Raw genomic sequence first — 24,679 nt, forward strand, 5'->3', positions numbered from 1 at the left:
TCGAGCGACGATGTTCGTGACATTTACGACGAATGTGAATAAGATTGAGTTTATTTATGATTGAATTGTACTTTGAAAAAAAATATTTTATTTTGTGCACATGATTAATGAATTTTTTGCATACCTATATTTTGTACGTAATGTATTTTTGTATTGTGCACATAATTATGGTTCGCAAATAACATGTAAGTTATATTTTGGACGTATATATTTTTGTTTATAAATTTTTTTTCCCAAAAAAGAATTAGCGACGTGTTTTGTTAAACCCGTCGCTATTAGCGACGATATTATCAATAACCGTCGCTAATAGCGACAGGTTTACATTTACCGTCGCTATATTTGCGACAGCTCTTGTGAACTTGACAACACCCGTCGCTATTGGCGACAGTTGTGCATAAACGTCGCCGATTCGGTCGGCAACGGTTTAACAATTTCCATCGCACGTGGCGACGGTGTTAATCAAAAACTGTCGCTCTGGGCGACGGTTTGAAGAAACCGTCGCTTTGGGCGAAACCGTCGCTCTGGGCAACGGTTTGAAGAAACCGTCGCTATAATTTCTATATATTCCGCAACTCTCGAACATTTTCCTTCACCGATTTCCGCAGTTCTTCTCTGGTAGTGTCGAAACTCTATCATTTTTTTCGCATGCAGTTTCGTTTTTTTTATTTGTGCTAACATCTTTTCGTGTTAATTTTTTAGATTTGCTCGTTGGTTTGATCTTCCAGCGTTACGTGATTCTGCATATCTTCACGCAAGTCAGATTTTTAAAGCGTTTTATTTAATGAAAATTTAATAATTATGTATTACTTTTGCGTAGTAGTTTAATTACGAATTTTAGTTATAGTTTAATTACGAATTTTAGTTATTTATTTTGTAAATCATGATGATTTTTTTTAGCTAGATACTTATAAATTTAAACACTTGTAGGTTTCAAAAGATAACACATGAGATATAAGTTGGATGTATAGTAGGTTGGAGAATGAGTTCTTAAGTGGTGAATTTTGTGTTGGTGTTGAGACATTTGTAATAACAAAATTTTTGGGTTTGCAGTTACATATTAGGATTGTGTTGTCCAAAGAATAGCTAATGCCTTTCCAACTTCTATAGAAAGTCCTTTTGGTGTTCCGTTGAAGATAGTAGGAATCGAGAGTTTCTCTCAGCGCTAAAAGTGTGGATAGATTTCAATAAAACAAATAGCAACTTTTGTAGGGGATAGCATATCTACTAGGTCCTTGTCCACAACAAGTTATCAAGAAGGCCGTCGAAGAGGGAGCGGCCTATATGAACTAATTAGTCAATATTATTTCTATCGTAAATAAACTGATAATATCGTGTTCAATGGTCTTCTGTGCAATGGGTCAAGATTATTTTTATTCCTACCAATTCTTCCTAACATTGGGTCTTCTGTGCAATGGTCTTTAAACTCTATACTTGCAGTGTGTTGTATACTTGTATGTGAAAAATTGAAGGATAAAAGGAACATTTGGTATAAAAAATAACACATTTCATGTGTCTGATTGGATAAGATATTTGTCTCAAAACATTAATAAGCGACTATAATAGGAGTTTTTTTGTTTTTAAAATCGTTAATTACTGATTTTATGTACCCATATATATTTTTCATCAGCCTGCACAAAGTTCACACAAAAACTCTCGTGAGACTGTTTCACGAGTCAATTTTGTGAGATTGATATCTGATCCGACTTAATTCATGAAACAATATTATATTTTATGTTAAAAATATTATTTTTTAGTTTTAAATATTGATCAGGTTAAATAGTTTCACGAAAATAAATATGTATCACATGAAACTTACTCAAAAATTTAATAATGTACTAGTTCAATAAAATTTAAATTTACCGCACCATAATTTTAGAAACATAAAATTCTGTCAATGGTTGATTTGATAATAAATCGATTAAATATTGTATTTGATAAACGAACCACAAATTTGGGCCTAGGATGTCACACTGTTTTGTGAATGCTCGGCCTTGTTTAAAATGGTTGAATATTAGGGAAGTGGCCAAGCCCAGTGTTCGTATTTATATATTGAACAATCTTTCAACCGAGCAGAGACGCTCCCGCCAGTGGCCTTTTTTCAAGCAACGGAAGCGGTGGGCGGCGGTTCAGAAACTGGTCTTTGTGCTTATATTTTAGGTCATCGCAGGCTCCGGTGATCAGCGTCGGTGTTTTTATAGGCAAAGCGGCTGCCGCTATTCAGCCTTCCCGCATAAGCGAATATGAAGAGTAATTTTAAAAAAAGCGCCGCTCTAAAACCCCACACCGGCCGGTTTCCGAAAGACGATAAAGTTGAAAAATTCGACGTGAAGAGAAGCGGTGAGTGCTTACACATTTATACTGGCAGGTGTCGAATGTCTTATGTGTTTTGTATGAACAGTAGTTGGATGAGAAAATTACTTTAATCGAAAGCAATTGTGAAACCAGGGTTTAAGAGACCCCATAAAGCAGGCGTTTTTGTTGAGAGAAAAATTGTGAAAAAGAAGAGTAGCACTGACGAGGACAGGGTCGAATCAGGCAAGTTTATTGAAGTTGAATGTGTGATTATTTTTCAAACGTAAATGCAATATCTTGATTTGTGTTGTGTGTTCCTATGTTGAGTAGGATCATTTATGTCTATTCTCTTTCTTGAATGTAGGGGAGTTCTATGAGAAGCCCATGAATGGTTCCTCTTCCGAGGAGGAAGCAGAAGTTGTACGTAGAGAGTCAACTATTTATGACGATTTGTTGAAGAGACTGGGGTCTCGAAATGAATCTGTGGCAAATGCTTTCAGAAGAAGGTGGTTCACTTAATACGTCACAAATTTTTAGTTTTGGGCAGTCTTATTTAAGTTATGTAACGTATGTTAATCAATTGGTTTGGCCGTAGGTTCTGATTGTGAATTTGGATTTTTTTTTTAGAGATTTGGGCTTCATAATGGAGCGTGTGGACTGAAAATCAAATTACATAAGAATATAAATGGCATTTTTCTTTCTGTTGCTTCATGGAGTTTATATTTCTCAAAATTGTATGACAAGAACCAAAAGCTGAATAGTTAAAAAAGCAATTATGATTGGTTTGATTGAATGCTTTTATGCATTGCTAGGCAAAGAGAAGAACATGGGGAAAGTGAAACAGATGAAGAAGCTGACAGCGATCCAGATTCTCAGAGTGATGCTGATGAGAATGATGATGATCTGGAATCTCTGAGTGAGGCTGATGAAAGGGATGATGGTAATATGACAGTTCTAACTTTTATAAAAACCGTCTGGACATTTTCAAGGATTATTTTCTGAAGAATTGTAGAAAACAATCTTTTGGATCATTGGCATATCAGTTTATTTACAATAGAAATAATCTTGACTAATTAGTTCATATAGGCCGCTTCCTCTTCGACGGCCTTCTTGATAACTTGTTGTGGACAAGGACCTAGTATGCAATTAAGCCTAGTAGATATGCTATCCCCTACAAAAGTTGCTATTTGTTTTATTGAAATCTATCAACACTTTTAGCGCTGAGAGAAACTCTCGATTCCTACTATCTTCAACGGAACACCAAAAGGACTTTCTATAGAAGTTGGAAAGGCATTAGCTATTCTTTGGACAACACAATCCTAGGTTAGTATACAATAGATGCGTCTGTTGGACTAATCTTTATTCATTTCTTGAATCTAGGAGATAATAACGAGTCCCCTAGGAGCCATACTATTGCCAATGCCCCAAAAGGAACTGGAATTTACAGCAGTATAAAACTGAGGGAAGACATGGAACTAGATGATGCACTCTTTGATTCGGACGAAGAATCTGACTCAGTATTGAATGATCAACCCCTTTCAGAAGCATGCATGACGACAAGGTCTTCCGAAGTTTATTTTTACGCTGCTCTTTGAATGATTAAATGGTCATCATGAAATGGTGCCACTGTTGTATCCCTGGGTAGAGGGAACCTAATGAGTAATGATTATGCATGTTTGACCTTTGAGATTCTGTCTTTGTCAAATATTTGCATTAGATCTCTTTCAGGCTGTCTTGTAGAACCATTGAGGCTCGAGCCAAGTGGGAAATTGATAATTGAAAATCGTTCTTTTATTAATTTATTTAACTAATCCGTTATGAAGCCATAAAAATGGGAGTTCAGTTGATGCCTGCTTGTATGGAGACTTTTCCTTCATGCAGAGACTGAATATTGTTTAATGCTTTCTTTATTTTGAAGGCAATTTGTTCTTCGATTTAAGGCTTTTTGAAAGGAATCAACTTTCATTCACCTTAAAAATTAACTATGTCTCACCATCAGTGTTTCGTCCTGGGTAAATTTATGGGTAGCTGTTTTTGACAATACTTTAGCATTTGGTCAGCTATAGCACCTGATCTCGTGTTGAAACTCACTGCTTAAGAAACATGAATATGTTTAGTGTTTTAGGTTACAGAATATAAGCTTTACTTGATAGAAGCTTTTTCCTATGATTCGTGATATTGCCACCAATTCTTTTTTAAGAATCCCAAAGACGGTCTCCCTTAAATCTCATTGATGTTTTCCCATACATTCGTATCGGCACACTATTTTCCAAGTAATTCAACTTTGAAATTATTAACTTGTAGTTTTTACCTGTAGTACTTTTGACAGTCATGTAAACTACAAATTATCATCAAGAGAGGTTGACGAATTGTTAAAAACAAAATGGAGCTACACATGGAAGATGCCTGCTCTCACCATGAAAAATTGCAATTGGAGAGGAACAGGAGAGTGTTGTATCAAGGTTGCTTCTTGTATCATTTTCTCTTGTATCTTTGCATTTGGATTTGACTATTCTTATTCAAGTTTCATGATTATCACTTCTTTTGAATTCTATAGTTGTTTGGTTATAGTTTATTTCCATCACCTTGCGTAGGATAGATTTAAAAATAGTAAATTCTGTTTAAAATGTCTTTTTTATATTTAGGATTTTAAAAGGCATACAAACTGGTCATTTGGTATTTATGATGCCACCATCCACTCTGGTAAAAAGGGTAGTGCACCCTGAAAAAAGAATAAGAGACGCTCACCTTAAAACAAGATTATTTTGATTCATCGCTAAACATTTACTGGAGCTAAATGCAGTTGTTTCACATATTTCCCATATTGGTCAAAATTGTATGTGGTTGATCAAAGTCGGTTCCTGAATAACAGATTGTATTTACTATCACTTCTTTTATTTACCAATAAATTCTCTGAGTGATATTATTTTGGTTCAATTTTCGCTCATACAATGGTCATAATGGTTTAATTTATTGGTAATTTTTCAAAAAGGATTAGGACTGATCTGAATCATGTATTTTGACAATATGCTTATAGGATTTGGACATGACTTCTTATTATAGCCTCAAGGCAAAACTATACAAGAATTGGATGGAAGTTTTCAAGGCTTCTGGAAGCGGTGAATTTCATCAGTCTAAACAGAAAATGTTTTTCTCTTTATGTGAGTACATCAATCAACTTATCATTGATCCCATATTTTAACTTTTTTGTATGATTACCATATCTTGCTTTCAGTAATCTTCTATTTTCTATGCAAATGATTACAAGGAGATAACAATTACTTTTCCTGTCATTGTTTCTCTTGGTTTTTATTTAATTCTTTTTCGGCTACATCATGGGTAGATTGCTGCAGATTTACCTAGTGTTTTGAACTATGCTTACTCTCTCTAGTTTAAAAAATAAAAATAAAAATCCGATCATCCTCTAGTTATATTCCGTTAGGCTGCAGTGGAAACTGTCTATGCCATTCACTTCATTTTCGGAGAAAGTATTCATGTGGTGTAGCTACTTGTGATGATTTTTCTTCCCTTATCTGATTTGTGGGATGACTTTGAGAGTGGGAGAATAGCATTAGTGGGCTGGAAATTTCCAGTTAAGACTTCTCTGCATAGATAGCTTCTGTCTGTAACTAACTTATTTATCGTGTTATTTGCTTTATCTAGGCAATAGCTATTGTGATATAATGCACCACAACAAAAAGCCTTTTTATCTCAAAGGTTTGGAGGAAGATTCAAATATCATGGATGGTTACCTCATTCACTCTGTATGTACACAAACCAATTTTTCCAGGTTTTCTTGAACATGCTTACATTTTTGTCATTCTCAGTTTCAGTATGGGTAATCCTTTTGTTACAAGAGTCTTCATTTTGTCTTTGTGTTCTCTCTTTTACATGGTTTGCCGATGTCCTTCCTTCATTTGCTCATTTGCCAATGGTTCACTGATAAGCGAAGTTATCATGTTATGCAGTTGAATCATGTCCTTAGAAGTAGAGATCTTATGTCGAAAAATGATAGAAAATTGGCTAAGAATCAAGAAAACGTGGAGGGAAAAGACCTTAACTCTGAAGCTTACCTCGATCGTGGGTTTACGCGTCCAAAGGTATTTCCTGGTTTTCCTCTTTTTTATTGTCAAGTTTAAATCAAGTAAACATTTAGTCTTACCGATTACCCCAAAAGCCTTTGTAAAAAAAACATTCCACTTAGGCATGCGGTGTTCGTGTCTATGTCCTCTTTGACTCCCCATACATCTTATGTATAGATTCTTTTGTTTATTGATTCAATGTGATCACACACTTTGTTGGTAATTCAGGTTTTGATCCTTTTGCCCCTAGCAGGGATTGCACGACGCGTGATCAAGAAGTTAATCCAGTTGACTCCACCTAAGCTTAAGGTACTCATATTTTACTTGCATTATGTCATGAGGAATTGAGGGATACATGATATGTAACTCCCAAGTCAATTGTTGCTGTTATCAGAAAGAGAACATGTTTATTTTGCTGCTAAATAACCACCTCGACGAATGTAGGGAGATGGAGACTTTGGCATTTTGCTAGAGCTAGGTTACCAACCCCATAGTTTAAATTTAAATATGCAAAGACATCCTTATCACTCGGGGCTTGAGAATGTAATAGTATTTATCTTTGTTCCTTGTTTGTCGCACTTCAAAATTGAGATACATACACTCTAAAAAATATCCCCTTATGACTTTTCTATATATTAGAATAATACCCAATAATATTAAAAGGGTTTTGAGCTCTTGAAAATTGGTTTCTTAACAGTTTTATGGCAGTCTAAACATCTTCTTTGTCATGTACTTGATGCATCTGGAAGAATTAGATCAGCACCAAATTATGATTAGTATTTAAATGTGGTCACTTTAGTTTTCTTTGCAATTGTGCCTTTTTGTATCAGACTTCTGTTTTTGGCAGTCTTTGACTGATCACGAGTTTATTTGCTGCTTATGCTTTATAATCAATTTCATATGTAATATGTTATGCTATTGGGCTGAAGTTTAGATACATATGCTGTAATTTATTTATTTTTTTGAAATTGATACATATGCTTTTTATTTGTTGTTTATTCTACTAGATATTCCCCATTTTTATACTTGGTAGAATTATGTGACACTTCTCTCTGAGATATCAGTTTGATGATAATTCCGATTTCAATGATATAGTTTTATGCAAATAATTTAGTAAGTTTTGGTTCTTTGGTATTATCAGGATAAGGTCGAAAACATTCAGCGCTTTTATGAGGAGTTTGGTTCCGGAATAACCAAGGATCAGGATGACTCAGAAAATACAAAAACCAAAATGTCCACAAAACCTTCTGATTTCGAAGCCTTGCTTGGTAGAGATAATAACAACGATCACTTTATGATAGGTGTTAAGTTTACCAAAAGGTAGGAGTCTCACTGTTGACTACTCTCCATATGGAAGCTGAATTATGTATCAGTTGCAAGAGCTTTATAGCAGTGCTGCTCTGTCTCTTTAACTTGTTCCATTGATAAGTTATGTTAGTTATGTTACTTGTTTATGATGCATTTCTCAAATTACACACTCTTCCCCCATTCAGTGGGCTTGGGCATTAGTCATAAATAGAGCACTCCTGATGTAATTCCAGCCGTTGTTTTATAGTAAGTGTTGATAAAATTTATCTTTCGGTGATACGATTTTTTCTTACCGTTGATAGGCTCATGAGTTTTGATTTGAAAGTTGCCCATACATGAAGAGAGCAATTGATGCATTTGTGGCATACTTGCACCTCAGTACTTAACATTCTCCATTTGCTAATATTTGAAAATTGACCAACATTCATGGGAAAACAACTTGTTTTTTTGGCGTACCTGAACAATCTTCAGTTATACTTGTATGTCGCTACATTAACCACAATTTTATCCTATTTGTAGGGGTATAAAGCTGTATGGTGATTTCTATACTTCGGACATTCTTGTCGCTTCTCCTCTGGGCTTGATCACCGTAAGCCTTTCCCCATTTACACTTTATTAATAGATCGTGTAGAACTTATCTGATCTTACTGGTTGAATTAGTTTTCAAAATGTGCTGATCACCTTTGTCAAAGCTGCACCAGTTTAAAAACTATAGTTTTGCATGTTTTGAGTTTTAAATGCTTTCTAGTTTTGGTTTTTCTAAGTGCATAGGATGTAATTGACTTTGATTATTGAATTATTCTGTTGCAGAAAATTGGGGAGGCTGAAGTCAACAAAGAAAAAGATGTTGATTATCTTTCTTCTATAGAGGTGGTGCTATCATTTCCAAACTATGTGTGACTGTAATATGGTCGTCAGAATGATTTAATGTCTATCTTATGCTGATTGGTGGAGAACGTTTTTTTATGTCACAGATCTTAATCATTGACCATGCAGATGTCATGTTAATGCAGGTGGGTGAACTATAATAGAAAGTCCCTTTGCGGTCTTTTTATCATGATGAATTGCACTGATGATTTTATTTTTTCTCTATGTATATCTTAAAATTTTCCAGAACTGGTCCCATGTGAAGGCTGTTGTCGAACAATTGAACCAATTACCATCTAAACAGCGTGGAACAGACATTATGCGCATAAGACCATGGTATGCTTTTGAGCTGCTCTTTTGTTTGGTCATTGGAACTCTTGGTCTGCATTCTTTTATGTGTTTTGGGGAGATATAATCCTTCAGGTAATGGATATCTTTTCACCGCTGCTTTTCTCTCATTGCAATGGTACAAACCTTGGTTATGCACCAGGAAAATGTTGGTTTCTTAATTGCATTTAAACGCATGTATATTTTATCTAAATAACAGAGGTGATAAAACAGTTACAGGTTGTGGATGAGACACTGGTTGCTCTTTTTTTATTCCTTGTTAAGAGATTTCGTGATGATTTTGTTGTTTTATTCAAATATGTGATTCTCAGGTATCTAGATGGGCAAGCACGCTTCTATCGGCAGACAATAATTTTGTCTTCTCATATAAACCCAGGTATTCAAGTTCATAAATATTAGTTTTATTGTTTCAGAATAGTTCGCTGACCGACATGGACACAGCCAGAAAAGTTTTAATACAGTAGAATTCTTCAAGTTGATCTATTAATTAGTTTCAATACAGCGGTACTATTTTCTCTGATCTTGTCCTCGTCTATGCTTGGTGTACTTTTCCTTCCTGTTACTCACTTTATTCATCATTTGAGACATGGTTATTAGAAGCACAAGGTGGACTAAGGCACATGGTTTTCAAAACCTAGGACCAAAGCGCATGTCAATTGACATGCCTTATTAAAGGCGCTCGAAGGGATAATGTGATAGGATTTAAATATCTTAGAAAATTTCATACTTATGATCAAGTATAACCTTACAAACTATTGAATATGAACAAAACAATTATTGATTAGTTTGTTAGCCGAAATGAATGGCTATTATCTTGCATTTCACCATGTATTTTATTATTTATATATTTAACATATTCTCACAAAAGCACCTTGCACCTGTAAACCACACCAAAATTGGAGCTTCACGGTCAAGGTTAGCTCTTCATCGATTGGCCGAGCCTTGGCTCGTGTAAAGGTGCAAGCCTGAGCTAGGTACATCCTTGTAGGGTTTCACCATCTACGGTGTAAATATAGTTTATTTTCCATGCAAATCTAGGTTTATTAGTGTGCCACTTTATCTGTTGGCTTCTATATGATATTGCCTGAATGACCATTTTGTTCCACCTTCCTTACCTATCACTTTTGCAGATTTTAATGCGCTGTTCCATCAGCATTGCTTCAACTACCAGGGAAAGGTTCGCTCTTTACCTTTTGAAACATTTATGTTCTAATTCTTGATGCACGTATCTACATTTGACTGGCATGAATTTGAAATTTGTGTCAGCTCTGATAAGATCTTGTTTGGGAAAAGATATCCACTATCTCTACCTGCATTTCTTTTGTGGCCCAGGAGTGCTAGTTATCGTGATATTAAACATTTTTTTTTGTCCAAACTTGTTTTAACATTAGTTTCTTGTTACCTGAAGATCAACAATTTTATGTAATAAGAATTTTCAATATGGCGAATGTTACAATCTAAAATTTGTAACCAAGCATTTGTTTGCAAAAATATCTTTTTAGGTGAAACTGGAATGCAAGTATAGGGGTGTACTTTCAAAAATATTAACTCAAGTTCAGCAGGTAAGTTTCTCCTACAGTCCTACGACATTGATGTTCTGAAATTGGCTGAATAGTTTTATACTTTAGATGTGATAAGAACAAATAATACTCTTATTGTTTTGACTGAACTTGCCTACACTCTTTATGCCATTTAAACTTACCTAACGGCTTTATATCCTTGTATGTGTATATGTAAATGTAATTTTTTCAGATAAACATTTGATGTTAATCTAGTATTTTGGTTTGTGAGATTGGTTAGTGATTAAACAGGCCCTGTTTACTACTTTGGACTCTTGTAATTTGTGATTTATTTTTACAGATTTATGAACGTTTTGATACAGAATCAATTGCAGGAGATGATGATTCTCGTCTTGAATATTTTTCTAAAAAGGTTAGACACATGTCATCTGTTTGTTTCAGTTTTATGCGGTAGAATCACAAGCAATGTCCTTGCGTGACAAAACCAAGTTTGATAGGATTCCCTGGCATTTAAGAAGCAGAACTTTACCATTACTGGATTAAAACCTTTCCAGAGTTGTTAAACTTGAAGTTCCATCATATCCTTAAGATTTATCAGCACAGTATTAGCAAATTTGGCTTGAATCTAGCCATTCCTGTATATCTCACTTTTTCCCCATTTGTGTTCAAATGTGATTGATGCAGTTTAGTAATTTTGCAGGTCTTCCCCAAAATAAAAGATTCTGTTCAGGTGATATGAGGCTTAGCAAGTTATTGGTCACGTGCTTTTGAAATTTACCAAAAAAGTGACTTTTGTGAATGTTTTTCCATGCAGGATGGAGTTATGATATTTGTTAGCTCTTACTTCGAATTTGTCCGACTCCGGAATTATTTAAAGTCACAAGCTGCATCCTTCTGCTTATTTGGAGAGTAAGAAACTTTCGTTTTCTCTCCTTAAATTCCTTGTGACTCATACTTGCAATCCGTGCATTCTTTTATTTGAGTAATTTACAGTTCTCCTCACACTTTACATGGGGACTTTGGTTGGAAATCACTTGAATTATTTTCTTCGATTTATATAGGTACATAAAGCCGAATGATATATCTCATGTACGGGGACAGTTTTTCAGAGGAGAGAAGAGAATCATGCTCTACACTGAGAGAGCCCACTTCTACTACCGATATAAGGTAGTTCTCATTTGCCAGTTAATATGACTCTTTTTAGTTGATTTCCACCTTAGGTTTTTTTCCTCATTATCTGACTTGGAAATTTTAGGAAGTCTGTGCGTATACCACTGACCTAGTGTGCCAGAATTAAATATTGAAATGAAAATCTTTAGAAGTAGCCTCTTGAGCCACCTAGAAAACCAGATATTCTAATATTACGAAGTTTTAGATCTAAAAATGAACTAGAAACCAGTGTTAAATCTAAAAAGGGAGCTAGAAACCTGTCTGTATAAACCGAAGGTTTTGACACTTGTCATCTAGATAGATAGATATATATATATATATATATATATATATATATATATATATATATATATATGTATATCAAATCGCAACAGAACTGACAGTGTCTCTCTTCAGGGCTGATAATTGAGAATATTTCCATACTCAGCACTTCAAAACGTTAAGATGATACATATATTTTCTTGACATCATAAATTGTGCATGTTTTTTATAAATTCATGGATACTAGTATTTCGAACTTTGAAGTGAAGTGCAATGTCTCTTGTTTGTAAACTTCAAAATGACTTGTACCAACATTCTACATGTGCATGCAACGCAACAATGATTTTGTCGTCCATCATGGTGGAACACTTGGATTTGGGATACCTGACTGGAGGATTATTAATCAGCCACTTGATTTACTGTTATTTCAGGCAGTTAATTTTTTTTTACTGAGAATGACTTGTATACTTTGTTCCCCATCCTCGACAAGAATTCTGTCTCTGCCACATCGAACATGGGAGTCTCTCTCTCTCTTCATCTAAACACACTGCTGGAGGTCATGATGGTGTAGTTTTTTAGTTGAGGTTTTTTAAGTGATTTCGATTTGGTTGAATCTTGAAAGTGGCATTTGGCGCGTGAATTGTTTGGTCAACCTCTATTTTCTTATCCGTTTTCCTTTTCTTATCCCCAAGAGAACATTTTCCTCACTTTCCTTTTGTGTTTTTCCCATCAAACAGATACGAGGCGTAAAGAATTTATTAATCTATTCCCTCCCGGAGAGGAAAGAGTTTTACCCCGAGGTGAAAAACGCTACAAAATTATTTGATTTTTTCCATTATATTTACTTATGGTATTTACGTTGATGTTATATTGGCCTCTGCTGCAGATTGTTAATTTCCTCGAACCCTCAACCGACATGACCTGCACCATCTTGTTTTCTCGTTTGGATTATCTACGGGTACAATTCTTGCTGTTTATCGCTGTTCCTAGATATTTTCTCAGTCAGTCCTTATTCTTAGCATTCTACCATTCAATCTCTTTGTTGGCCTCTGTTGTCGATATAAAAAAAACTTGGATCTTCCTTGTTTTATATCCTGAAAACATTCTTCTTGTTACTTACATGCCGGATGCCATTATGCCTAGATCATACCAGCAAGTGACTATTTATTATTACTTGTACAAGGGCAAGTATTAGTACTGGTTTTCACCTATTTGTAGTCACCTAAAATCTAAAGATCCGGGAGATATTATAAAGAGTCACCAAGAGTTTAACTTGATTTTTTGCAACGCGTAGCTCGAGAGAGTTGTTGGTTCTACAGCAGCAAAGAGGATGGTCGACTCAGATAAAGGCGTGTTTGTTTTCGCATGAGCAAAGTTTCCATGTTTGACGCCGCCAGACGGGAAGGGTTTTCGAACATGTAAAACAGACGGGAGTTTCCAGAAAACACTGGACGATGTATCCAATGGCGTATTTCACGCACAAAACAACGAGTTTTAGCCTTGAACCTGCACAGTTTCAAGAAATATTTCTTCTGTGTCATTATTTATCTGATAATTTGATGCTATTATAATTTTCACAGGATTCATTTATAGTTGTTCGTTACTATCTGTAACTACGTATCGGAAGATGTTCTTCAACCAATTAGATTGATTTTGCTTTACATCAATTGTTTTTTAATATTTATATTTCATTCATGTACTCGTTAGTAATTCTAATAATTTTACTAGTTCTTTATTCAACCAGCTCTGTTGGTCTGGATACAACAAATTTTAATTAAGAGAAAATTTTACAAAGTTTATGAGTTTTTAAAATTTGTTTGACAATTTTTTTTAAATGGCTTGTTAACTGTCCAAATAACTTGTTCTTTATAGTTTATAAATTGTTTTTAAAAAAATAAGAATGACTTTCTAAAAATCTGATCTAACACTTATTTTTCCAAAATATTCGTTGCATATTTTTTAAAATTACCACTATGTTCTTCAAGAATTTTAACAAATTTTTTTATCAAATTTGTTTCAACAAATTAAAGATACTGTTAAATATTTATTTTTAATTTTCTCAAAAAAATTTCATCTTTCTAAATTATAAATATAAAATAGTTTTAGTTTTTTAATATAAATTAAAACTTTATTTTTATTTCCCAAAAAATCCATCTTCCTAAATTATAAATATAAAATATTTTATTTTTTTCAATATAAGTTTAAGATATTATCATGAAATTTTAAAACTATTTTCACATACATGATATATATACATTTCCCTTAAAAAACTATTTTTTTAATATTATACCATTTTAAATAATTTTAATAATAATAAAATTCTTATGATATCTACCAAATCAACATTTTTAAGTTATTTAACAAAAGTTCATCCAAACATATAAACAATTTGTTTTTAAAATAAGATTATACAATTTATAAGTTTGTTTTAAATAAGTTCAGCCAACGTTTTCTTAATTAATAATTTAAATAACTTTTTAATTTTTTTCTCAACATTTTCTTAATTAATAATTTAAATATGTTATTACTTTTTTTCTCAACTATCTCTATCGGTCTCAATACAACAAATCTCAACTAAATCAAGTATTTCAAAAAAAAAATTTAGATACCTAAAAATCAAATATAATAAAATTTAAACTTATAATAATATTTAATATTTAAATTAAATATAGTAATATAGTTAAAAACATTTACATAAATATTTATCCTTTGATATAATGTTTGGATTTCTTATGTTCTGACTTGTGGAAACATTGTATTTAATGTAGGCCCAGTAAAATAACTAATGGGCCAATCTTGACCAGAACAAGAATATGGGCCCATTCAATACTCGCAAATTAGGGTTTCGATTTTCTCCATTTCTACGACCACTGTCGTAGCAGCTTCATCGTCTCCATAGTCCGAGCAGATTTTGAGAGAAAAATGGGAGTGTTCACGTTTGTCTGCAGGGAATCTGGTGCCGCGTGGTCGGCCAAGCAGCTCAACGGGGAACTTGAGGCTTCAGCGGACTGCACTTTCACTCTCCAGCGTAAGCTGGTTCAAGCCGCTCTCTCCGCCGACTCCTCCGGCGGCGTCCAATCTTCTTTCTCCTATGTCACTCCTTCTTCGGCCGTTTTTCAGGTTTCTTTTCATCAATTTAACTGTTTTTGGATCTTTGATTTTTATTACACGATTTAAATCGTTTTGTTGCTTTAGCTTACTCATAATTGCAGTAGATTTGATTACCGTTTGCCAACTATAGATGTACACTCAAAGAGATGTCTTTTACCTACCAATAAATTGAAATTATCGTATGCTTTTGTGGTTTGTTTAAGTATCGGATAATTGCTAAAATCTTTAGTTGTAGTGTAAATTTCGAGGTTTTGAATGAAAAATGTCAATGATGAATCTGTTTTTGTGTGGGAGATTGTATGAAGATGAAAATTAAGGAGAAAACTGAAGAATTATGTGTGGGAGATTTTAGCAGATGGAAATTATATTGGAAGAATGTGATGAATCCCCTTTAATTCCGGTCGTTGTTCTGTTAGGAGATATATTGGCTTATTTCCAAACACCGATAGTTGTTTTTCTATTTTCCACACTTGCCTTCAAAGTGTTGATATAACCGTCTAATTACCAAGTTTATGAACTATCAGGTGATTATAGGCGGTGGCGGCGGTGCATTTGTTGGTGGTAGTGGTGGAGCCTCCGCCCCTGCATGCTTCAGGTGGTGGTGCAGCTGCAGCTGCTGAGGCACCTCCGGCTGAGGAAAAGAAAGAAGAGAAGGAAGAAAGTGATGATGACATGGGATTCTCACTTTTTGATTAGGTCCAGGTCCAGCTTCACAACTTGGCTACAGCTATGTTGTGTTATTCTTGCCTATGTTTCGATGGTGTCGTACGAAAATTTAAGTTTCGAGTCATTCTATTACGGGGTGCTAATTTTTCTTTCATACTTTGTATGCAATGTATGATACGTTCCATGTTTGTGTTACATTTAGGAAACCCACTTTTGTCTGCGGAGCAAAGTATTTTTCTGGATTGCCTACTTTGAGATTTGTTTAATGACGGTAAACTAAGACGATGATGAACTAATAAATTATTAAGCTGAAAAAAGAACTCATAGAGTTCGGAAGGAAGAAAAAATTATTATTCTGACTTGGCATTCTCGAGCCTCACCTTATTGACACAGCACTAAAAAGAAAAGGGAAAAACGAGTGTAAGAAGAAAAATATAGTCGCAATTCCAAATATATTAAAGCAAGAAGTGGTAAATGAAAAGAAATGTAACCTACGTCCTGCAGAATCTAACAGTCCAATAAACACAAATGGTGCAGAACTTCTTTGTACGTTTTCTATTACTTTACATGCGCAAGCAATCCAAGACAGAAAGCTTCTGTGGCGGATTGTCAGCAGACCCCGGTACAACATGAGTGAGCATCACTCGTTGAAAGTTTGCAAGCCACACAGCAAGTGCAATCGGTCTTAGGTCTAAAGACCGCCCCAGGTGCCTACGGTTGTGATGATTGAATTTCTGAAGGAACGTGAGGAAAGTTTAGTTAATGGCAAAAATATAAACAAAAATTGTGTCAAAATCCACAAGTTCAACATATCATTTGAAGTTTCCCTCCTTTTTAAAGGCAAAATGCCAAGTACTAAAAAACTTGGAATGGGCCATCTTCTTCATAGGAGTAAATGATGAGAAACAGCTCGTTCACCAGCAAGAAACGGGAAAATTGAAACATGGTATTCATTACAAGAGAACCAGAACAAAATCGCACCATGAGAGGGGTCATTTAGGATATCTAAATCTGAATAAAGTAGGAAGAAAATGCAGCATAAAGCAAAAAAGAACACTTGCCTTCTCCATATGCCTGCTCCAATCGCGTGACTATGTGTTTTCCATAGGTATATTTTTTCAAAGCAGTAAGATGATTTCTTATTATACCAAGCAATAGTTCTCTCTGATCACTGGTGCTTTTTTGTAGAATCTTTTGGATGACATAATTCGCATATTGGTCCTTCATCATTACCTACAGAAGCAAAAAATTGAACTCATGGTAGCAACTGCACTGGGGAAAACAGCAGTCCTAGAGTGGGAGTTGACAATATAAGTAAAATTAAGCTTTTCATTTTTGCATTGAAAATTTGTGCTTAAAAGGTCTCAATGGCCATTGCATGACCACCCGATAACGCTACTTTAAGTTACAAAGGAACTTTATTTATCGCAACGATTTCCCACAAGGTACATAACATTCTTAGACGTGAAATTTTATTTAAATTAAATGACCCAAGCACAACATGAGAGCAAATTTTGTATTCATGTTCTTTTCAGTCTGAAGAAAACTGATAGTGGTAACATATAAGAGTATTTTAGTCCAATCCAAAACTAGCAAAAATACCAGACAAGAATGTTGAATTAACTGATGTGAAATACCAGAAATTTTCATAATGGTAAACAGCTAGATCAGCTATAGATCAATAATTTTGAGCTTTAGATTGGCATACCAATATATTATCATTCTTATCACCATGACCAACGATCTCCTTTATCAGCAAGTCCCTCGACACAGAATCACCATACTCCAAACATTTTTCAATGACATTTGACGCAAATTTATGCTGGCTTAGCTGTACTATAGATCCAGATAATTTTTCAATGATCTCACTCCGTTCACGAGGGATTCCCCTTGCCAGAACATGCTGTCATTTGTCAAAAAAAATATCAGTATCCCAGTAAATGGATGAATTAACATGTCATGAGATGTTTGTGGGCTTATAAGGTGCACTATATCGTCAGTTAAACCTTTTAAATAACAAATCATAAGTTTCTAAAGTAAAGGTAAAAATTAATAATTATAATAAGATAGTCCAACGTATTTGAAGATGTAGGAACTTTCTTTTGTTTGACGTGTACGTAAAAAGACTGCTGTTAAAAAATAGTTTTAAGCTCTTGAATTTAATTGCTATCCGTAAAAATTAAGATATAGTCTCGTATGTTCAAAAAAACAACAGACAACCTTGTTGGAGAAAATAAGATCTAGAATCTCAGATGTTCCAAAAAACCACCTCTAAATCCTCTACGAGCTTAAAGATTAATAGAACAAGCTTAACCAAATAAATAGTCTTGAAATGCGCTTCTATATAGCTAACTTTAGTACTCTCTAAAAAGCCCAAACGGGTCAAGTAAAAATAGATGGAGGACATGGGAAGATGAAGAAATAATGCTAAACCGCAAAAACCTGGAGGAGAAATCAACCTGTGTGACATAGTTGCCGTACTGGTCCTGAGCAAGAGCACACACTGAATCCAAAATCTCACTTACTATGAACTGAATTTGTAACTCATCATTGCAATGCTCCAGGACCCTCTTTCATTAGAAACAAATGATAAAAGTCTTGATTATTGTTAATAGAAACAAAGTGAACTACTGAAAGGTCAACCAGAGAATACCCCGTGTGTTGAAAATGCAAAATTACCTGAATGACACGGCAACCATAAGGATGCATTGAAAGTGTGGCAACTTGACCACGAAAAGAAGAAATAATGAAGTGAATATTATCAGCCGGGATACTCTCAATACATTTTTGTATTACATGGTTTCCATTTTGATCACGGACACATCTCATAACATGTCCATCAAGCTCTTTGGTGAGCCTCACCTTTTGAGCTAAATCAATTACTTCAAATGCCTATGACAGAATTCAACAAAAGAACAAAAATAGATTTCCAAATGAGCAAGTGATCAAGAGCATTCATGGACTAAAAGTAGAATATTCACCTTCTGTATTACACGACACCCATACATCTGTAAACTCAATGGTAAAATTTGACCTTCCAATTGATTTGCAAGGTCTTCCTTCTGCCCCAGGCTACCATATTCAAAAAGCTGTGCCAAAATAACATGGAAAAAAATCCTCCATGACAATTGATACACATTAAGAAGAAGCATTTATTAATCAGAGACCATACCTTTTGTATAACATAGTTGCCAAAAACATCTGTCATTAGTTTGGAAGCAAGAGGAACAACTTCCTTGAAGACCGTTTCTTTCTCTTCAAGACTACAGTGTTCCAACTTCTGCTGAATGAATCTACTTCCATGTTGATCAACACTGAAGTAAAGTATCATATATGATGAGTAATTGATACCACAAGGAAAGGAAAAATAAGGTCAGCGATAACTTACCTAAATTCACCAATATGCCCAACTATATCAGACAGCTCAAATCTCTGACCCTTGCCCAATTTCAGCTCTTCAAGAAAAGAATTAGAACTCATACCATTCCAGATCTGATTGTGCAGCCCATAAGTTTTGCTGGTGTTGCCATGGAAAGTGTGATGATTCGTGCTATTTCTCCCCCCAGACAAATTGGGCCCTACCACAGGTTTTATTGAAACAACCGGACTAACAATAGATGCAGAAGGAAATTGGAATCTGCTCCCAGTATTAAAGCTGTTATAGCCTATACTAGATGAATGTTGAGGTTTCTGGTCATTCGGGAAACCAGTAAGAGCTGCCCCCTTTTTGAAGTCACGAGAATTCACTTGGCTCACTGCAGCATCATTTCTAGGTGCTTGATGATCAAACCGACCGTATGCACCATAGGAATTTCGAAACTGCTGCTGAAAATACTGCATATGATAGGGATCAACAGAAGGAGGCTGCATGGTAACTCCAACTTGTCCATAATATTTTGGTAGATTTTGTATATCATAGGCATGTGCATTCCCTCCATCTGAAACTCCAGGATTGGGAAAAGAGGCACTATCAAAAGCCAGAGGAAAAGTACCCTGAGAGGGATATCCAGAAAGATATGATGGAAGAAAAGCAGAGTTGATAGTATATCCACCCATGCTATATTGTGGGGTGAAGTAGCCAGATGACTGCATATTCTGATAAAATGTACTCTGTGGAGTCATAAACGGATTAGGAGCTGGTGGGGTGTAAAATGGAGGTGTAAATCCGGATGACTGAAGTGTTGGTTGCACTTCTCCTGTTGAAACACTTGAAGAACCATAGTGAAACTGGTTCAAGCTCCCATATGGATGAGTTGTTCCAGGATAAATCATCTGAGAGAAAGGGCCCGGAACTCGAGAAATATTGCTCTCTTGCAGAGCTACTGCCGTTTGGGACACATAATTTTGGGGAATGTGTTGCTCTTTGTTAAATTTGTTATTGTTCAAATTCAAAGTATCACCAACTCCAGCTGCTGAGGAGTCATCCTTTAAATCTACTTTGCCAGCACTGAAGTCCCGTCCAACTAAAGGAGGACAAAGTACTATGCCGCTTTCATCATCCAATGATAAGCTTAAAACACCCCCTGTAAGAGGGTCCGGTTGTGAGACCTGGCTCATATAATCTAAGATGGGTGCATCTATACCATCAGAAACAGAATGATTATGTAGTACATGCCTTTCCCCCATAGATTTATGATCATACTGATCTTGAGAAGGGGATGGAGTCTGGCCGGTATCTTCCTGCATTTGATTCTTTTTTGTTACAATTTTAACAGGGGCATGCAAAAAATTCAGGAATCTAATAACACCAAATCAGGTAATAACTCAAGTGGTTGTAGTTAAAGCAAGGGCCGAGTGGGTATTGACTAATTATCTAAAAAAGACGATATTAGAGATATGGTTCTTCCACGGTAGAAAATACAAGTGTTCTAAAATGTGCTGCCTATATTTCTAATTGTTCTTTTGCTCATCTCTATATTTCCATATTTCTCCAACATTCCCATATCAAGTCTATTTCTTTTCTTTGTATGGACCTTCATTAAAGAAAAATATTAATATTGAATACATATTGAGATTTTGAGTAATTACTTTTTCAACATAAGCGTTGTTTAATTTTCTTTTTATTTTTTAATCCGATTATATATATATATATAGGCAGATTTCGAGCCGCCTAGGCAGCCGATTAATGCGGCGAAGGCTAAAGGTGTGGCTTTTGTAAAAATTAGGGTGGTGGGCGTACTAGGTGGTCTTTGGCGGCGTTTTTTAGAACACTGGAAAATACATGCAGAAAAATCATAGATGTTCTTGGAAAAATAAATACCATGCCTCAAGCATATATTCCTTTATATTTACGGAAATTAAAAATGTTACCTGCGTCGAGTTGAATAAGTCATTATGGAAACCCAATGAAGCAGATTTATCAACAGATGTAGATGCACTCCGTTCAGAAGACTTATCATCCTCAGACTCTTCCTCATGAGAAGGAAGGGTATTCATCGGAATGTTGCTGTGAGGAATCATGTTTCGATTGTTTCCAGCAGAACCACGACGGTGAAATAGATGATGACTCTCTGAGTTTAAAGGCCTACTGATTCTTCGATCCAAAATGACATCAGAACCATGGTAAGGAAAAGGTAGATCAGCATCAGTCTCACAGTTTCTATTAGAGGGGCCTGGATGTAAATCGAGACTCAAGGTGGAATTCCTGAGGGATAAGATATTTTCAATTGCCGCCATAGAACCTTCCATGCTTGGTGGTGCACTTTCACTCCGGCTAGGTATCATATCCTTCTCAAGGCTTCGAAACTTTCGATCTTTCAAGAACAAACTAAAATCTTCAATTGCCAGCTTTGCAGATGACGATGATCCATAACTATTAGACTGCTTACGAGGGGGCCATTTTTCTGTCCCTTCCAATATCCTAATGGGGCTTTCAGTTGCCATAAAAGTAAGGATGATTGTGCCTTTTATGATCTTATCACTGGCACGGTGTCCAAATATTCTCCTGAGAACCATAGAAGCTTCGCTTTAGTACATATTCAAATTTATGACTCAAAAAAGCTTGGCCAACGGACAAAAATATACCATTTAAAAGAAAAGGTGCATATAATAAGTACACAAGTGACAAGTCACACAATTCCATGTTAATGAGCTAGAAATAAGGATAAAAAACGGTTTCATGAGCTAGAAATAAGGATAAAAAACGGTTTGTAACCGCGAAAAAGAGTTTTAGAGCCAACTAAAAAACTATTAGAAGTGAGAACATATTTCTCCAACACCGTGTATGAAAGTTAATACTACAAAATCTTGCTTAGGCCTTTTTTAGGAGTCGACGTATCCTGAATCCAGAAAAAACCATTTAGTTCAACCCTCTTAGAGCATTCACTAACCTTCCTAAGCAGGGTTATTAAGCTACAATACCTTATTCTGCCATGTGTTTTCGAGATAGTATGATCTTATTAAAATTTAAGCACATACTCCTTGGAAGAACATTGGTTTCAATAAATAGATTTAGAATGATTTTGCAACAATTACTGCCCCGCATTAAATGTCACTCTCACATTAATTAATATCGGTGAGAAAAGGCTAAATTCATACGTCCGCCACCCATAACAAATTATGCGAGTGCAAAATTCCAGATCACCAGTATCTGTTAGGTCAAAGGCTCTCATTACACGACAAATACAAGTCCTTACTAAATATATTTTTATTTTATTTTAAAATCGCTTAAAATATTACGTCAAATATTTCATTCACACTTTAATCACTTCTTAACCAGGTGAAGAAGAGTCACTAGTAATCTTGTTCCTTCTAATGCTTATATGGCATAAAACTAATTACCTCTCCCCTCTACTTATTTTCTATCAAACAAGTGTTGGATCAATCAACACGAAGCATCGAAATCTTTCAAATCGTTTCCTGTCAGATTTTAAACACCATAAACAGCTGGCTATCTCTGTCAAATTTAAATATCAGCACTTGGTTGACTATAACAATTCACATTCGATCAGAACAAAAACTTCAAGGTTCTTTTATTCTTGAGATAGCATAAGCTTTCATGGCAGCGATATGAAAATTATGTCCCCAATCCTACGTTATCAAAGCAAGAAACCAATTCATCTACTCAAAAATAATTGAAATCCAAAAATTGTGCACGCAAACAAAGTCAACTGTTAAGCAAAACATGCCATGAAACCACAGACATGGTAAAATCAGAAAAGATCCAGTCTTTTGAAGCTTTCTGCAAAAAAAATGGTAGACTGAATACATTTCTTGTAAAACCCTAACCAAAGTAGCATTCAAGAAATGAAATTTTACACATAAGTCAAGAAACCCAACAAAAATTCTTACCCGTAAAATCTGTTACGTACCAGGATTCACAGTTCAAAACCCTTGATTCTCTTTCAAAGACTGAGAAAGAGAGAGGGAAAGGGGGGTAGAGAGAACCTTGGGAGGTCTGGGGGGTTTGACAAGCGAGTGCGAAGCTTATACTGTAGACAAACAAATTGGTGGATTTTGCTTAAAATAGTCAAAATTTGCTAGTTCCAGAGGAGGTTGATTCTTGGCATTTTACTTGTAAGATAAGATATGGAATGTACATACATCATTAGCAACACAGTTCCTTGTAAAGCGTACGAGAAGTTTTGTCTGCGGTTGTACACAAATGGGCACACGAGACACTTTACCTTTATATCACATCCATGTTGGCTGAGGCACTCTTGCTCGCCAAGAATCATTTGAATTTTACATGTTTTTATATCTTTATTTTTGACAAAACCAAGTATTTATTCTGTTTATTTGGTATGCTATAGATCTATATATCAGACATGAATGGTAGTAATTGTTTTGCTTACGGGGTTAATTATGTTGTGTATTTTTTGATTGAATGATGATCATTGTTAAGATAAAGTGTTCAATTGTGACCTTAAAACAAATATTTTAGTAAACTGTTAATATGGTATCGGTAAAACATTTTTCTATGTTTAACATGCTCGAACATCATTGTAATACCGTAAACTATGTATTCAATTAACTGCGTAATAAATTAATTTTGTTGACTAGGTTGAATAATAAAGATATGTACAGGCTAAACTTGTGACATCTCCCTTCAGCATTTATTTTATTTATTAAGATTTTCAAAAGTCTTATTGAATCTACATTTTAAAACATAACTGGATATGAATAAAAAAAATTATTGTTATTTATATATCAATGTCTGATTTTTTTTTTTTTTTTTACATAAAATCATATTTGGATCATCTATTGTAGTTGAAAACACATTTTTACATATCTGACAATTTTTTAATTTTATTTGATAATGTGTGAGGTACATAGGTCGATCGAATCTTCTGCTATGTTAAAAACATTGTGCACTTTTTACAAAGATCCAAATCCAAAATCATATGGCCCTTCAAATCCGTTATATTTTGTCTCAATGATAAGCCACCGATGTGCTCTTCCGCTGTAAGAGTGGATGCTTACTGCGTACCTAGCGGGAACTACCAATTACTCGACATGTACATGTCTTATTTTCTTTTGACAGATGGGCATGTCTTATTTGAGCGTGTCCAAATTTTTTTTAGGGATTATCTGTGGGATCAAATATTGTATAGCGAAACCAACAATTTTTAATAATAAATGAAATTTATTAGGAAATTTAACCAATGATACAAATGCAAAAAATAAATCATCGTGATTAATTAAAAGATTTTAAAAAACTTTGAAGAGAAATTATTTTTGTTAATTCAATGACTACAGATGAAATAGGGATATATTTTATAAATATATAGGGATAACTTAAATTTAAATTGACTATTGCTTGATATATGTTATAAATATATAGGGATAACTTTAATTTAAATTGACTATTGCTTGATATATGTTATAAATATATAGGGATAACTTAAAAAATATATTTAAAATTTAACTTTATCTAATGCATAACAATTTTATTATTGCCTTTCTGAGTCACGTGTCACGAAAATAGTTTATAAATATTAACAAGGATATAAAAAAATAAACTCTATAAAATATTACATTTCGAGAAAATAAAGTTTTTGCCTAAAATTCCCACCACGTCGCTAAATTTTTATACTAAAACTTTATCAGATCAAG

At 34.6% G+C, this 24,679-nt stretch overlaps 3 protein-coding genes across 9 annotated transcripts; 2 read left to right on the plus strand and 1 right to left on the minus strand.

The window, feature by feature from the left end:
• Positions 1 to 599: 599 nt before the first annotated feature.
• LOC140825495 (protein NUCLEOLAR FACTOR 1) lies at positions 600 to 13,509 on the plus strand. 4 transcript variants are annotated; one of them, XM_073187309.1, is made up of 27 exons: positions 600 to 615; positions 700 to 755; positions 2,074 to 2,337; positions 2,446 to 2,535; positions 2,657 to 2,798; positions 3,105 to 3,232; positions 3,673 to 3,853; positions 4,610 to 4,754; positions 5,330 to 5,453; positions 5,956 to 6,056; positions 6,261 to 6,392; positions 6,603 to 6,683; positions 7,516 to 7,694; positions 8,202 to 8,271; positions 8,493 to 8,552; positions 8,657 to 8,695; positions 8,797 to 8,885; positions 9,209 to 9,273; positions 10,028 to 10,074; positions 10,400 to 10,459; positions 10,758 to 10,829; positions 11,118 to 11,147; positions 11,232 to 11,326; positions 11,479 to 11,584; positions 12,586 to 12,648; positions 12,735 to 12,806; positions 13,143 to 13,509. In XM_073187309.1, exons 3-27 carry the CDS (start codon positions 2,241 to 2,243, stop codon positions 13,215 to 13,217), a joined length of 2,343 nt encoding a protein of 780 aa, XP_073043410.1. In that variant the 5' UTR covers positions 600 to 615; positions 700 to 755; positions 2,074 to 2,240; the 3' UTR covers positions 13,218 to 13,509. The 4 variants fall into 4 exon arrangements, with proteins under 4 accessions (XP_073043410.1, XP_073043411.1, XP_073043413.1 ...); XM_073187310.1 differs by lacking the exon at positions 600 to 615 and having other exon boundaries at positions 2,168 to 2,337; XM_073187312.1 differs by lacking the exons at positions 600 to 615; positions 700 to 755 and adding an exon at positions 784 to 800 and having other exon boundaries at positions 2,168 to 2,337.
• A 1,154-nt stretch (positions 13,510 to 14,663) lies between these two features.
• Positions 14,664 to 15,874, plus strand: LOC140825497 (large ribosomal subunit protein P3z-like). The gene is given in 3 exon segments (XM_073187318.1): positions 14,664 to 14,968; positions 15,484 to 15,540; positions 15,542 to 15,874. Coding segments are annotated over 3 exon segments (369 nt in total). The 5' UTR covers positions 14,664 to 14,770; the 3' UTR covers positions 15,656 to 15,874.
• A 172-nt stretch (positions 15,875 to 16,046) lies between these two features.
• On the minus strand, positions 16,047 to 23,155 carry LOC140825496 (pumilio homolog 6, chloroplastic-like). 4 transcript variants are annotated; one of them, XM_073187317.1, is made up of 11 exons: positions 22,936 to 23,155; positions 22,406 to 22,654; positions 20,936 to 21,569; positions 19,014 to 20,305; positions 18,798 to 18,939; positions 18,607 to 18,714; positions 18,305 to 18,517; positions 18,085 to 18,195; positions 17,334 to 17,528; positions 16,687 to 16,858; positions 16,047 to 16,359 (listed from the first exon to the last, which is right to left on the minus strand). In XM_073187317.1, the coding sequence occupies exons 3-11, from the start codon at positions 21,506 to 21,508 to the stop codon at positions 16,337 to 16,339; spliced, it is 2,829 nt and encodes a 942-aa protein (XP_073043418.1). In that variant the 5' UTR covers positions 21,509 to 21,569; positions 22,406 to 22,654; positions 22,936 to 23,155; the 3' UTR covers positions 16,047 to 16,336. The 4 variants fall into 4 exon arrangements, with proteins under 4 accessions (XP_073043418.1, XP_073043417.1, XP_073043416.1 ...); XM_073187316.1 differs by having other exon boundaries at positions 22,916 to 23,155; XM_073187315.1 differs by lacking the exon at positions 22,406 to 22,654 and having other exon boundaries at positions 22,936 to 23,154.
• Between the last annotated feature and the right edge of the window lie 1,524 nt (positions 23,156 to 24,679).

This window comes from Primulina eburnea, chromosome 3 (genome assembly GCF_022965805.1).
Source record: "Primulina eburnea isolate SZY01 chromosome 3, ASM2296580v1, whole genome shotgun sequence".
NCBI classification, from domain to species: Eukaryota; Viridiplantae; Streptophyta; class Magnoliopsida; order Lamiales; family Gesneriaceae; genus Primulina; species Primulina eburnea.

What these genes read in the sequence shown, in the direction of transcription:
- LOC140825496 (XM_073187317.1), bottom strand. Translation starts at nt 21,508, where the DNA reads ATGGCAACTGAAAGCCCCATTAGGATATTGGAAGGGACAGAAAAATGG. An exon ending in ATAAGAATGATAATATATTG is followed by an intron (nt 16,859 to 17,333) that starts GTATGCCAATCT and finishes TTGCTTCTGTAG; the next exon opens with GTAATGATGAAGGACCAATA. An exon ending in GGAGCAGGCATATGGAGAAG is followed by an intron (nt 16,360 to 16,686) that starts GCAAGTGTTCTT and finishes ACGTTCCTTCAG; the next exon opens with AAATTCAATCATCACAACCG.
- LOC140825495 (XM_073187309.1), top strand. Translation starts at nt 2,241, where the DNA reads ATGAAGAGTAATTTTAAAAAAAGCGCCGCTCTAAAACCCCACACCGGC. An exon ending in GTCTTCTCATATAAACCCAG is followed by an intron (nt 9,274 to 10,027) that starts GTATTCAAGTTC and finishes TCACTTTTGCAG; the next exon opens with ATTTTAATGCGCTGTTCCAT. An exon ending in AAATAAAAGATTCTGTTCAG is followed by an intron (nt 11,148 to 11,231) that starts GTGATATGAGGC and finishes TTTTCCATGCAG; the next exon opens with GATGGAGTTATGATATTTGT.